Source organism: Cupressus sempervirens, chromosome 1 (genome assembly GCF_028749045.1).
Source record: "Cupressus sempervirens isolate cs-2001-9-10 chromosome 1, ASM2874904v1, whole genome shotgun sequence".
In the NCBI taxonomy this organism is placed as follows: domain Eukaryota; kingdom Viridiplantae; phylum Streptophyta; class Pinopsida; order Cupressales; family Cupressaceae; genus Cupressus; species Cupressus sempervirens.
The window spans coordinates 670,279,137-670,292,877 of record NC_143118.1 but is presented as its reverse complement, the minus strand read 5'-3'; the positions used below and the strand labels follow the sequence as shown (position 1 = coordinate 670,292,877).

The 13,741-nt window shown below is 35.8% G+C and overlaps 1 protein-coding gene across 4 annotated transcripts in view; it reads left to right on the top strand.

The window, feature by feature from the left end:
* The first annotated feature begins 996 nt into the window (after positions 1-996).
* Positions 997-13,741, top strand: part of LOC149579656 (Chaperone DnaJ-domain superfamily protein) — a 65,854-nt gene continuing 53,109 nt past the window's right edge. For 2 of the 4 annotated variants that reach the window (XM_089786429.1, XM_089786405.1), the window contains exons 1-2: positions 997-1,197; positions 2,668-3,838. In XM_089786429.1, coding sequence (XP_089642555.1) covers positions 2,945-3,838 — 894 coding nt within the window. In that variant the 5' untranslated portion in view covers positions 997-1,197; positions 2,668-2,944. Of the gene's footprint in view, positions 1,198-1,868; positions 1,983-2,396; positions 2,512-2,667; positions 3,839-13,741 lie in introns of all 4 variants that reach the window. The other 2 variants (XM_089786424.1, XM_089786416.1) reach the window with 2 other exon arrangements.

Genomic DNA, 13,741 nt, shown 5'->3' with positions numbered 1-13,741 from the left:
AAATGAAAAGTGAAATCAGGGTTGGAGTATTGGAAATTATGCTAAAATAAGGTCTAGCTAGATGATGAATTGCACAGTGAAGCAATTTTAAGATGGTACACACACATACATAGGTGTGTGAGGATTATATATACATATGCATATCTACTAGTTTTAGTTCTTGAACACTTGTCCCCATCCAATAATTCATTTAGAAAAATCTAAACTCAAATATATAATTTTGTTCATAACATCCTTTTGATTTCTCCTCAAGTCCTATATGCGATTTACCCATTTAAAATGATCTAATGTATTAATCCAAATTATACAATACTAACCACATAATATTTTAATACTTAAAAGTATTAACACTTAACATTATTAGTCACTGCCCTCAAAAAAATATAAAACCTTTTGACTAATTAAAAAAAAAAAAAACTATAATTTATAAATTGTGAACAAAACCCTCTTCTTACTTTTCTCACTTCTATGGTGTCGTAATTTTACATAAAATATTTGTTGTTTTATTAAAAATCAAGTATTTGTCCTTTCAACGAAAAACAATAATTCAAGCACTAATGAGTACATAGAAGAACAAATGGATCAAAATAAACTCAACAAAAAGAGTGCCCAAAGCAAAGGAAGAAAAGTGCATAGAAATTTTCACATCAAAGTATTTGTCCTCTCAATGAAAAACAATAATTCAAGCACTAATGAGTACATAGAAGAACAAATGGATCAAATAAACTCAACAAAAGGAGTGCCCAAAACAAAGGGAGAAAAGGGCATAGAAATTTTCACCATTATAGATGTGAAGTCCAATAAAAAACATAAAACATCCAATACAAACTTCAAAAAACAACCCCCGGTCTAACACATGACAGCAATACTTTGATCTTGTGTTTAGGTGGGCCACCAAATATCCACCCGTGAATGTCCCAAATACAGTGGTTCATTTATTTTGCCTTGGGAAAAAAGGAAAAATAAATAATAGTAATAATAAATAAAATAAAAACTAAATCGATACGATGTGTTATAAGGATTTTGCGAATGACCAGTGTGTTTACTAATACCTGACAAAGTTCCTCAATTACAGCAACTTTTCTGCAATGTTTTCATTGCAAATGTGTACGCTTCACTTGCTTTAGCACGCATCTGTACATGGCAACCCTGTTTCAACAACATAATAATATTTTTCGGCCGAGCTTGTGATTACAGGTAAATAATTGCAAAATTTCATTATATTGAAACCATAAAATCCTTTTATTGGCAGATTTTGTTTGCAGGTTTTGAAGTTCTGTATGGATTTCAATCGTGTGTTTTTTGAATGGGTATTCTTGTTAATGGCGCCGCCAGCTAGGGTTTCAAAAAATGGAAATGCATTCTGAAACTTTTTATGTAAAGAAAATGTTTAATCATACATGATTGATTTTTTGTAGAGCATTTTTTTTGAAAAGCTATGTGCTTCTGCGGAGGTATTAAGCAAAATATTAAAAAAATAAAGAACAAATAAATTAAGTGATCACCATTATTTCTTTTGACTGGTATTTTTTGAAGCGTTAATTGATTTTTTTGGTCTTGCTATTGCTGCAAGAACAGTTAAATACGTGTTTTGTGCTGCAGAGGTCTTAAGAAATTTATTACGTCAGAAACTGATTGTTCCTAATTAATGTTTTTTGATCAGTAATCTCAACTTGTAAGTTGATATTTGTACTCGGTCAGTGTCTTGTCCTGAGTAACAAACGTTTAATTGATTCAATGTACTTGGCGTGACTACGTTTTCAATTCATTTGATTCTCTATACGGTCAGTTCCTTTAGCTCTGTACAGTAAACAGGCTTTTGAAAATTGAATTTTCGTAATTTTTAATTTTCTATGTGGTTATTTCAGACAAATGGTGGACGAAGAGTCAAATGAATCTGAGAAATGCTGTCAATAAGAATTATAAGTTGTCTTCCTCTGGTGGTAGACCTATACGTTGTGATGATTTATTGCCTTGAAAAAGTAAGGCCAAAATAATATAAGAATGAAGAATCTATTTTTATAAAAGATTTGTGTATTTCTATAGTATCCTGTAATCTGATATCTATAAGTTGCCTATTTCTAACTGTTTGATCTGGAAGCTTACATTTCAGCTGGATCAGGCTTCTGGATTTTGGGAAGATTTGTTGTGTGTAGTCGTAAATGCTCTGGGAGAAAAGGGGGCAATATTCTTTACTGTGTGATGTCCAAGGGAATTTTGAACAAAAAAATGTGGTTACAGAATTAATATGGAAATTAATAACTGGGAAGGGAAATTTGGTTTGTTTGTTTAGTGGGTGGGAGTTTTGGCATGGATTTTTTGTGATGATGGTAAGGTCATGTTCTTCTTTCTGCACTGTCAGTACATCTAATTGATGGTCAGTTTTTTATTTTTAGTTCAATAATGGAAAGGCTTTCATACACTCTATGCGGATTTGAGTAGGCCTACGAGTAGGCAGTTGATAGAATGGGTTCTAATTGACTAAAGTGCAGATTGATTATGTGTTTTCCGGTAAAATTGCTCATTTTTTTATTGCTATTTAGTTTACGCCGAAGAAAATGAAAGAAATTCTTTCAGTATTTTTGGTTTTACATATATATAATGTAGAACCATCAAATTTAAAATTTACTCAGGTTTCTTATCCTTTATTGGTATGTTTCTTTTCAGTCTTTTGAGAATGGGAGTTGATAGCATACACAAGATATCGAGCTAGATCCTTATATTGTTGTTGCTGCAACATTTCTCCTTTCAAATGACAGAAGCAGTTATAAAAAAGAAAAATCTCTACTAGCTATGCGATCGATATGAGCTCAACGGGTCAATGTTTCTGATCCGTACAATACAGTGGACTGTTATAGATAAATTTAGAGTTCTTGCAGCTGTAGAAGCCTGTAGAGGCAAATCAGTCATATGATAGCTCGAAGTTTTTGAAGCTGTAGGCCTCATGGCCAGAAAGGGTAACCTGCGTGGTAATGGACCTGAAAAGAATGTCTCAGTAGATATAGGTGCATCTCCAGAATCAGCTGACATGCCCTTAAAAAATAAGGGCTTGAGGACTGAAACCTCAGTTACATCTGAGAGTCCTGTTTATAACAAAGAGAATGTTCAGAATAGTGAATTCCGAGGAAAACAGAACGGCAGTTCTAGAAAGAAATCACACAAGAGTGGAGGTTCAGAGAATGGTAAAAAGGTTGCAGGACACACAGATGCGAAGACAAGTAAGGGAAAGCCTGCAATGTCTAGGGAATCAGGGACAAAAATTACTCATTCTATGTCAAATGGGGTAAGTAATTCTGGAGAAGTTGAAGGGCAAGAACCTGTTGCAAATTCAGATGGAAGCATTGTTGGTGAGCCTACGGAACATGTTGAGAGGATGACAAATGCAGAAAGTTGTGGCCCAGATATATCAACCCAATCTACTAGTTCATCACACTCAGGAATTGAAGAAAGCATAGTCAATGGGATAAATGGAAGCTCTGAACATATAAATGGCAATGAAGGTAGAAATTTTAGAGTGTCACATGCTTACATGTGGTTTGAGCAAGCTTCAGAGTGGATCCAGCAGCAAAAACCCATACTAATAGCATTGTCTGCAAGTGCTTTTCAAGCAAAAGACTCTGTGATGTCTTGGATTCATCATACATGGCCCATTGTTTATTCATGGCTTCTGCATTTTGGAAAGTTATCTTTATTATTACTTGTGTTGTGGCTGGACTGCAGTCTCAGAGGTCTTGGCTCTGTAATTCGCTTGGGCACAACTTCCTTCTTTGTTGTTATTTGGTGCAGTTTTCTTAGTGTCATTGCAATGGCTGGAGTTTTCAATGTTCTATTGAGTTTGGTAAGTTCACTGAACCTCCAATTGCAAAATCTGCAATTCTTTAATGTGAAATAGCAGTTTATCTGTTGTATTTTGTATGCTTTATTTGGCTTAGAATGATTGTTTGCATATTATATCCATTCTATAGAAGCTTTCTACGCCTCTGCTATTTGTTAATGCTCCCTGGTTTATTCTGGATGATACCATCTCCTATCTTTCTGGGGCAGGAAGACATTGAATTTGAGCAAAATTCAGCACCAGTCAGAAATATTAGGGATGCCCTGAAGCTTGAAGATACATATCTCCTTGCATCTAACAAATATATATATTTAAAATATCTCAACTATGCATCAAAAATACTCAAATTAGTCCTAATTAGGCATTGCAATTTCTTTCCTTATAGTTTCTGTCATACAATTAATTTCATTCCATTTCCTTGTCTGGAAGTGTATGTTTGTTTCTGCGTGTCTTGATATTTCTGAATTATTAGTGTACATTGGCCACGACCAAACAAAAATGGCTTGGAATTTTATTACCTGTTATTTTTTCATTGCTTAACTTGTGTGAAATATTTGATTCTCTAAATTTTTTAAAGCAACTCATGTCTTTTTAAAGTATTTGATTCCTTGTTATATCAATGCTTGATGAGCAAAATATCTGATGCTCTTTTATAATGGACCTGACAGGCGCATTCATAGTCGGCTCATCTAGAAATATAATCAATATATAATATATTACATATGGTTGCCCATTCATCTTGCTAGTTTTTCTATTATTGCAATAATAGAAAATTCCACAATCTATTTTATGACATTTTACAGACATTCTACATTTTATTGTTGTTTGGTTCATAGCATCTCGTTCTCTGCCACATATCCCTGAGGCAAAAAAAAGTTTCCTTGGCGAATATCAGAGATAAATTGGTAACTTCTTGGGAAAATATTGGGAATTTTTAATCGATCTACAAGGCTACCAAAAACTATTTCTCTACTCCAAAACCCTTTGTCTCTTCTCCAAATGCTCAAAAATGCAAAATGAATACAAAATAGGCAACTTGTTGGGCGTCACAGTTTTACTCCTGCCGCCCATGAGAAGTATGCTAGTTATCACGATAAGTTTCCAACTTTTCACTGAGAAGTTCAGGACTTCTTGGCAAGAAAACAACCTTGTTATTTCTCGTTTTGTGAAACTTCTCGGAAGAAGCAGAGATATCTGCCACTTCCTGGCAAGAATTTAATCTATGGTTTGGATTGCTTCTTCTAAAATTTCGAAATGAACAATGTGATCCAATTCATTTGAATATGCATAGTGAAAAGTATGCTTAATGTTCATCTAGAAGACTGCCAGACACCATTTTTCTCCTCCAAAACCCTTCTTCTTGTCTCCAAATGCTAAAAAATGCAAAATGAATACAAAATAGGCAACTCGTTGGGTGTCACAGTTTTACTGCTGCCACCTGCGAGAAGTATGCTAGTTATTGTGAGAAGTTGGCAAGAAGTGGCTAACTTTTCACCGAGAAGTTCAGGACTTCTTGGCTCGAATTCTCGGCAAGAAGACAACCTTGTTATTTCTTGCTTTGTGAAACTTCTCACAAGAAGCAGAGATATCTGCCACTTCTCGGCGAGAACTTAATCTATGGTTTGGATAGCTTCTTCTAAATTTTTGAAATGAACAATGTGATGCAAGTCATTTGAATATGCATAGTGAAAAGGACGCTTTATGTTCATCTTCAAAGACTTACACACACTGATGTTTGTAAAGTAATATATTTTCATTACTTGTATGCAGAAAAGTACTCTGCCCAACATGTATTTTTATCTCGAGTATAACATCAAGATATAGATAAGGAGGAATAATTTATTAGTTATGCATCAGTATCAAGAGAACATAATGTAAGTGGGAAAAGGATTAGGTAGAGAAAGACAATTTCATGTAGATAAGATAAGATAATGATATTAATGTCCAATAAGAGACTAACAAAGGGTCTAAGGGACTGTAAGATACAACAGAGAAGAAAAATAACTTAGCAAGAGCGCCAAATGGTGTCCAAGAAAGAGCAAATAAGAAAGCAAAGAGAGGGAACAACAACAGACAAGAGAATTGTACCATATTTCAGTATTGGTCTCTGTTTACAGCCAGAAATGAAATAAAATCAAGATTAAAGCCCTAAAGAGTAAAAACTATTTCAATCAAACTAACACTTTATTGTAAGCAAGAAATTGTGGAAAATGAACAAAATACTACTAAGTTAATCAAACAAATTTCAATCAAACTAACACTTTATTTTAAGCAAGAAATTGTGGAAAATGAACAAAATACTCCAAAGTTAATCAAACAAATTTCTCCTAAACCATTTCTGTTGCACCACAAAGGTGCTTGTGCTCTAAGATTTCCTGTTAGAAGTTGTTCGATTGTTCATAGCAGCAGCATGACACTGCATCACCAGCTTTCTATATTAAAAATGGCTTGTGGGTAAGTGGATGTTTAGGTTTGGGATTGGATCGTACAATATTTAGATCAGATAGGAGATCATTGATGAGGATCAAGTTAAGTGGTTGTGAGATGAGGAGTGGATCTAAACAGAGATTTTTTCAATTGTTTTATGTATTTTTTGGATGTTGGTTATTTGCATATGAGATGGAGTGAAAAAAGAGGACTTTTTAATTTTTTATGCATTCTTAGGTGTAAAAGGTGGGACAAAATTTATTAAATCATTTGAGATAAAGATGGGAATAATAAATAAATCATTTATATATTAGGACTTTTGGGAAGTGGGTTAGGACTATTAAATGAAGGGTTCTCGTTTTTTGCCCTTCCACTTCCTCACTTGCCAATTGCTCATTTCCAAGTTACTGGCCTTGCCAGGGCCTAGTTTGTGGAAATCAAATTTTGATGATGCTTCTTGTGGGGATCCCAGCCCCTTGAGTTGCCAGCTGTGTCATACATGATTCCTTTAATAAGCTTAAAAAAACAGTGGCAAGAAAACTTCACCTTGGGACTAATAAAAAAATGGACGTTGAAACATTTTTGCCTCTTATTCTCTCGATGGTATAAGCTCATAACTTAAATAATATTATAATCAAAGTTGATTTAATGGTTGCCACATTGTGTTTAAAAAATCAACACTCGTTGAATTGGAAACTTAGGAACATCTTGACTAAGTCTTGGGTCATATTGGATTCCATTCTTATTTTTTCCATACAACATTGTTATAAGAGAAGGAAATATGGTGTTTTTTCTAATGAAACATGATTATTGATCAATGCCACATGCTAAAGGTAGTTGATGATCTGTCAAGGTGGATGGAATTGCCAACTTCAACTGACAATGATTTCTCCACTGTAGATCAGATCTTTAATTTTGTGCATGGTGAATGTCTTGGTGAATAATAGTATTCATTACCTTGAGGGAACTCTATTTTAATTGAAGCTGTCTTTTATATTCTGATTTTATCAAAGTTCTCTGAAGTGGTGTTCTACATGTCACGGAGCCCACCAACAACTCCACTCTACTTTAAAATAGATGGCTTTTTGTGGTGAGGTTACAGTTTCAAGGCTAAAGAATATCTTTTTTGCCAGAAGATGAGGTCGTTGAGTGTTATGTTCCTTCACAGTTAGCTCAGCCAACTTCCAGTCTAAAAAAGACGTTTTTGTTTTGCTCAGTAAACCACCTAATTGGGATAACTTGTATTAATCAATAAACATAATTGCATTGTTTATGTTACATCAGGAACAACATATGATTTCTTTACTGTCAAAAGGTAGCAGATAAGGGCCAACAAAACCTTTGCATATCGGAGTTCCAGAAACAGAGCAATACAAATAATAAAGATGTTTTTTAACATCATGTAGATACATCAATTAATACATGTTTACAAAAAAAATAAAATAAAAATTATAATAATAAATATAAAATAACAAAGAAAAAAGTAAAACTTGAGCCTCAAAATGAGGCACCAAACCTAGAGTTAAAATGCCTTTGTCCAGGTACGTATATATTTGTTTTTTGGTGTCTGGACACAATTGATTGCATGTGGCATGAGTGTTTAGGGTTTTCTCTAGCAGGTCAGCTGGGACTCAACTCTAGTTGCGCCTACCTAGGCTAGGCTGAAATCATGAAATGGAATCTTGCTTACTCTCCTTTTTGCTATTTCATGATTAAAAAATTGCAGATGTAATCTAGTTGTGTTAGCAGGTTGAGTACCACTGTTAGATTGAAGTAATTGAGTTTTTTTTGGCCTAGCAGCTGGCCACTGGGTCACTTGCTGGGCACTTATATTAGCAAACTCAACTCATTGTGAGCAATCTGCAGCTGGTGGAGACTTTTATAAGGCTTTGGTTGGTGCAGATGTAGCTGATGTGGAGTCTTGAAGCTCTTACTGTTAGCAGCCTCAGAAAGAGTGGCACAAGGATAAATCAGAACATATATTAGAAGGGTATCCCATGCCATGTTTAGGATTTGATAATGAGGGTTTTCGTGTCCACAAGGAGGTCTTGTGAGATATTTTTCAGTTCCATGGGAACAATGACACCAAATCTATTAAGTTTGTATCTAGATCATGGGAGAATTAGGGCGCCATATAAGATTAATGAGTCAACATTAGACCCTAGATGCTACCACATGATAACTAAACTGCCATTGGCAGATTTTTATACAAGAACTGCTATTACAACATCACTGTAAGGTTTGTGGGCTTTTATTTATTTCAAAAAATGTGAATCAGACTATTTTGCTGCAGTGTTTCCTTGTTGTGTGGTCATTCTTGAAGTTAAATCTAAACGTATATCAGAGATCTACAATTCACTTTGTTTACCTAGATGTGTGTGATCTGAAGTCTGTTTTTGGCTCACTGCTAGTTCATTGCAAATTCACTCTGTTAAATATCTATATTTTGTGTAGTGCCCTAACCCCAACTCAGTGATTTTGAAATTGTTTAAACCCTAAGGATATAATATGAAAGTTACTGTGGAAATTTTGGGGAGTGATTGTGTTGATAGCATTAACATTTGTTGAATTCTAAAGTTTCTTTAATTTTTGTTAAAAAATTTGCTTCTGCATATGGGAGATAAGGAACTCTCTAAGGCATTGGGTCATTCCTATATTTGAAGTTAGAGCTGGCAAGGTTGATAAATTCTTGGTTGACTGTTTGGCATCTCTGCCTGCAACAAATTCCACACTCTTGCTTTTGTCAGTGCAGCGAGGATCATTGAAAGGTGTCTGGAGGTGGTTGCCATTCAAAAATTTCCACGCTTTGGCATTGGGAATTATTCCTTTAAGTCAGGGTGTAATAGTGCTGGAGCTCTTGATGTAAAAAATGAGTATCACTGTTTCATATTATATATTACAATATCCCACACTAAGATGTTGTCTCAAAATGCAAGCCTTGATACCACTGTAATGAGCCATGCTGGCTCACGGTCAACTATGCTGAAGAATGAAATTTTTCGTATTTTGAAAGTTTATGTTTTTTTTTTGTTTTTTTCAAATATATGTTTTTTTTTGCTTTTTTCAGAATATGAAATATATAACAATGTATGGAAATTGAAAGTGCAAATTCTTCCTTCTATATTTTATTATGCAAACCAAGACAATGATGGCAACTAAATACAATGCACACACTGAAAATTCAAATTGCAAGAATCTGGTAATGCTGGTATGCAACATTGGGTTCCCATAATGAAGAATAATGATCATAAATCTGCCCAGCAGAGATATGGACCCTTTAGCAAATGAAACACAGGTCTGAAATTGTGAATGCAGGTCTTTCATGCACCACAATGCCTCCATCAATCTTATCGATGCTGTGAAAATTTGGTTGGTGCTGCTCTATAGATAATCACATCCCTTCACCTTGTTGTCTATTTGAATTATCACCGTGTTGTCTATGTGAAATATTGGTGCCTAACTCCATGCTAATGCCTCTGAAATTCTCAGAACTCACAGCCATAACCTTTGCAGTCACGTCACCTTCCAAGCATGGATCAATTCAATCCCAAACAATAACAAAAAAATAGCACAATTCACTGGCAATTGAAAACCAATTCAAAGTGCAAGCAAAGTCTGGAATAAATTCACAATTTCTTCAGCTCAAACCCTCGAGGCTCAAACTACTTAACACCAAATAATAAAATGCTCAAGAATGAATATCCATCTCCAAGAGCTTGCTTTTATAATATTTCAATTCAAATGGCTTCTCCTTTACACCAAATGACTAGGGACTTCATGTTTACACTTTTCACTAAAAAGGCTTCATTTCTCATAAAGCAACTTTATGTTATAATTTAAAGTTGACGAATAATAAAGTCACTTTATTAATTTAAACTCCCCTATGGCTCCAAAAATGACCTTTTCATTAATATAATGATATTCTAACTCACAAGGTCCTTGTTTCATGTGCCCATGATTTAAAACTAGTCATCTCGATTCCAATGAGCTATAATAGTAAGGTGCCCAAGAAACAATTTCAATTAAAATAGTAACCTTAGTAAATATATTTAAATTATAACCAATACTGTACCCCATAGTTTGTAGAGTCAAACTCAAAGCGTACTTGACAAGCCCAAAATTTTGAACTTGGCAAAATATTGGCGAAAACTCAACAACTTAGAAAGAATTAAAGCTAAGAATCTCTTAATTTTTTTTGTAACATTCAATTACAAAATGTATTAAATAAAAAGTTGACATCTTGAAAGAGAAATGCATGTTTATATAGCAAAAATAGCATGTGAAAAACACATTTTAACCAACATTTTATCTACATCGACATTTTTGCCCATGGTTTTATTTGTCTATAAAAACACGAGAGTTAAACTTGTGGGTACTCGGCCAACAAAAAAAAAAGATTACTTGACAACTCGGGGAGTACTCATAGAGTTTGCAAACTATGTTACACCCAACTTGGGAAAATGGGTTAACAACACTTGAATTGAAAATCTGATAGCACAGGATTTGATCCCGATGATAAAAGTTGATGAATGGTCTTGACTGGGTGACTTACTAAAATAGATGCTCCATCCAAGAATCTTGGAGTCCAAAACAAAACTTAGTTTAATATTTGAAAGTATCATATAATTTGTCTAACATATGAGCTCATTGGAATCATCTGTTGACTTAAGTAAGTCCCTCAAAATGGAGCCAACACTCACAATTGGCTGCTAGAGATCCAAATAACTCCGCAACAAGTTCCTCTAATCACTAGTATCAGCGTACAAGGACCCAATGATAGGCTAAATGCATTAACTTTGATTTAACTAAAAAATGGGGACATCACAGTCCACCCTCCTTGAAATTGCTTATCCCTAGGCAATCTCCACAACAAGGACACTCTACTAAATTGGAAATCCAATGGAAGATTGGAAATATTCCTCGCTGAAACACGACCACTGAAGTGCTAGAATGACCTACATTGTGTAGAAGTGACAATAATATTACTGGCCAAACTCAACACTTTGAATTGTGCATCTAATGAAACCATGTACATGAAAATCATAAATGAAATTGCAGATAAACCACACCAAGTACGTAGTGCAAAACTCCCTCGCAATCCAAAGCTGAAATCTCGATGCACATAAAGGATCCTACAACACCCTAAAGAGTGTCCAATAAAGTATGCCGAGATCCCCAATCCTAAACCCATGCCAACCAAGGAAAATAACCCAAGGCGTCAGCTGTGCTATCAAAATTCCAACATCATCATAGTGTAATAGGTGAATCAATATGTTGGGACCCATCCAACCTGCACTGCTAAACTTGTCTCCACCTAGATCCTAGTATAAACAAGGGGCACATCCATCTATCACGAGCTAGAAAGGATATCTGGCATTCAAATAGACCAAATCTCCTTGTACACTCTACCAATTGCCCATGAGTAAGAAGTCCAACTGTACTACAGGGACAAGAAATCCCACCAGTGTCTGTACCATACCAAAGATATCCATCCTTTGCTAAACCACCATGGAAGTATTGATTCTGCAAGTACTCTTATGCCAACTTGCAACAACAAACTCCATCCATTGAAAACAACATATCCCCATCCCATAAAGGATGGTATGATCTCGGAGCCCATCCACATCGGTGCAAAACTAAGTCCTCTAGATAGGGATGTCCTCACTGTGTAATGATAAAAAGCTTTGATCTATGTCAATGGCTCATCACTAACAACTAGGGAACCAGAAGATGACTGCAATTTTTGACCCCAAACGATTGATTGGGTAGATGCCTTGCCAAGCCTCCCAAAGTCCTCTGGATGAACCTCAAGTCACGAATATGAGTACCAACCTCAGCCCCATACCATCTCTCCTCTAATTGGCTCTCCAAAGTAGGTACTCAACATATTTATGTGTGTAGTCAAAATGAGACAAGCTTGAATCAATTTTCTCTCCTGAAATCCTTAGTTGGTCCCTCCATCTCCGAGGCTCAACGAATTGTTGAACATAATCAACTACATGTGATGAAATAACCAATTTGCTTCCAGGATAGGGAAATAAATCAACACGAGAGACAACCTCCAAGCTAGATGATATTCGACATGTGTCTAGTGAAGAAGAGGGAGTGGTGTTGTGAACTGTCACACAATTCACAACCAAATCCACCTCTACATCACAATGACTATTAACAATCTGCCTTGCATTACCTGCTAATGGACTAGCCTTAGGAGAACATGGTGTAGAAAGTGGCTCTCCGATTCACTCATTCATTGTACCAATTCCAACTTCCTCTGCTGTACTGGTATCTGAGATAGATGTAGTCACAACCCCAACACATCTATCACCACAATCTTTGGATGTATGGTCATCACCATCACTGTAGGAGTCTACACTGAATCTGCAGTTGTTGATCGCTTAACTCCACAGTAACCTCATCCAGTTGACACAATGACTGCTTAAGAGCTAACTGGGTACTCTCCAATATCGCTGAAGTCACCTCAAGCTCACGAGTGAGCTCAATTACCTCTTCTTCCTTTCCCAACAAGGCATCATAACAAGTGCAACCCCACTCGAGAGGGTAGTCTTAGTCAGCCAAGAGCTGCAAATAGTTGTGTTTCATTACCTTGATGGCTTGTCGAAGGGTATGAAACTCTTAAAGGGAAAGGCTGCTACAACAATGCTCATCTATCAGAAGAGCACCCTATCCATAGGTAGATAACATTTGATGGGCAACATCATAATGTGCTATACTATAGCAATTTGATTATCACTCACCCTCAATTGCCTGACCACAAGGTGTCTTTGAACTCCCTAACTCTCATGTAAGCTCTTTGGCCCACAAACTGCACTCTGATAGGAAGCTGTATTTGCATCGCTCACCTCATGACACATAACATCCTGTGTTGTATCATCCTTGCACACATCAACACCTGAGGTATTGTTTTTGGGTACCTCAACGAATTGCTCATCTGAATAAGTAGAAGTTATTGCTATGTCAATCTCCTCATCTGCTCCCACTACCAATGCAGCTGTAAGTCCATGCAAGTTACAATCCTAGGACCTATCATCAACCAATCAGTCCTTTGAGCCATTTTCTAGAGTCTGATATGATAAATTAGACTCACTACAACATGAGTCATCCTGATAGATAACTTCAGTAGCGTCACATCACCAATGCCAAATCATTTCCCTGTAAAATCTCTACTGTCTCGTGTTGCTGCAAGAATGGCTCACTGCTGTCATGAAAATCAGAATCATTATGGCATGAATGCACATCATATAACTCACTTCTAATACCCGAATTTTGAATGCCAACTCTAGGGAACTTCATGCAACCATCACCTACACATGGAAAAGCTGCTATATCCAGCATAGGATCACCATTATGACTTCTGTAATAAAAATCAAAAGTAGAAGAACTCACATTTTCAATGCAATCCTCAAAACTAAAACTCTCATCATGCAAGTCGCAACTCATAGTGTTACCTACAACATCCTC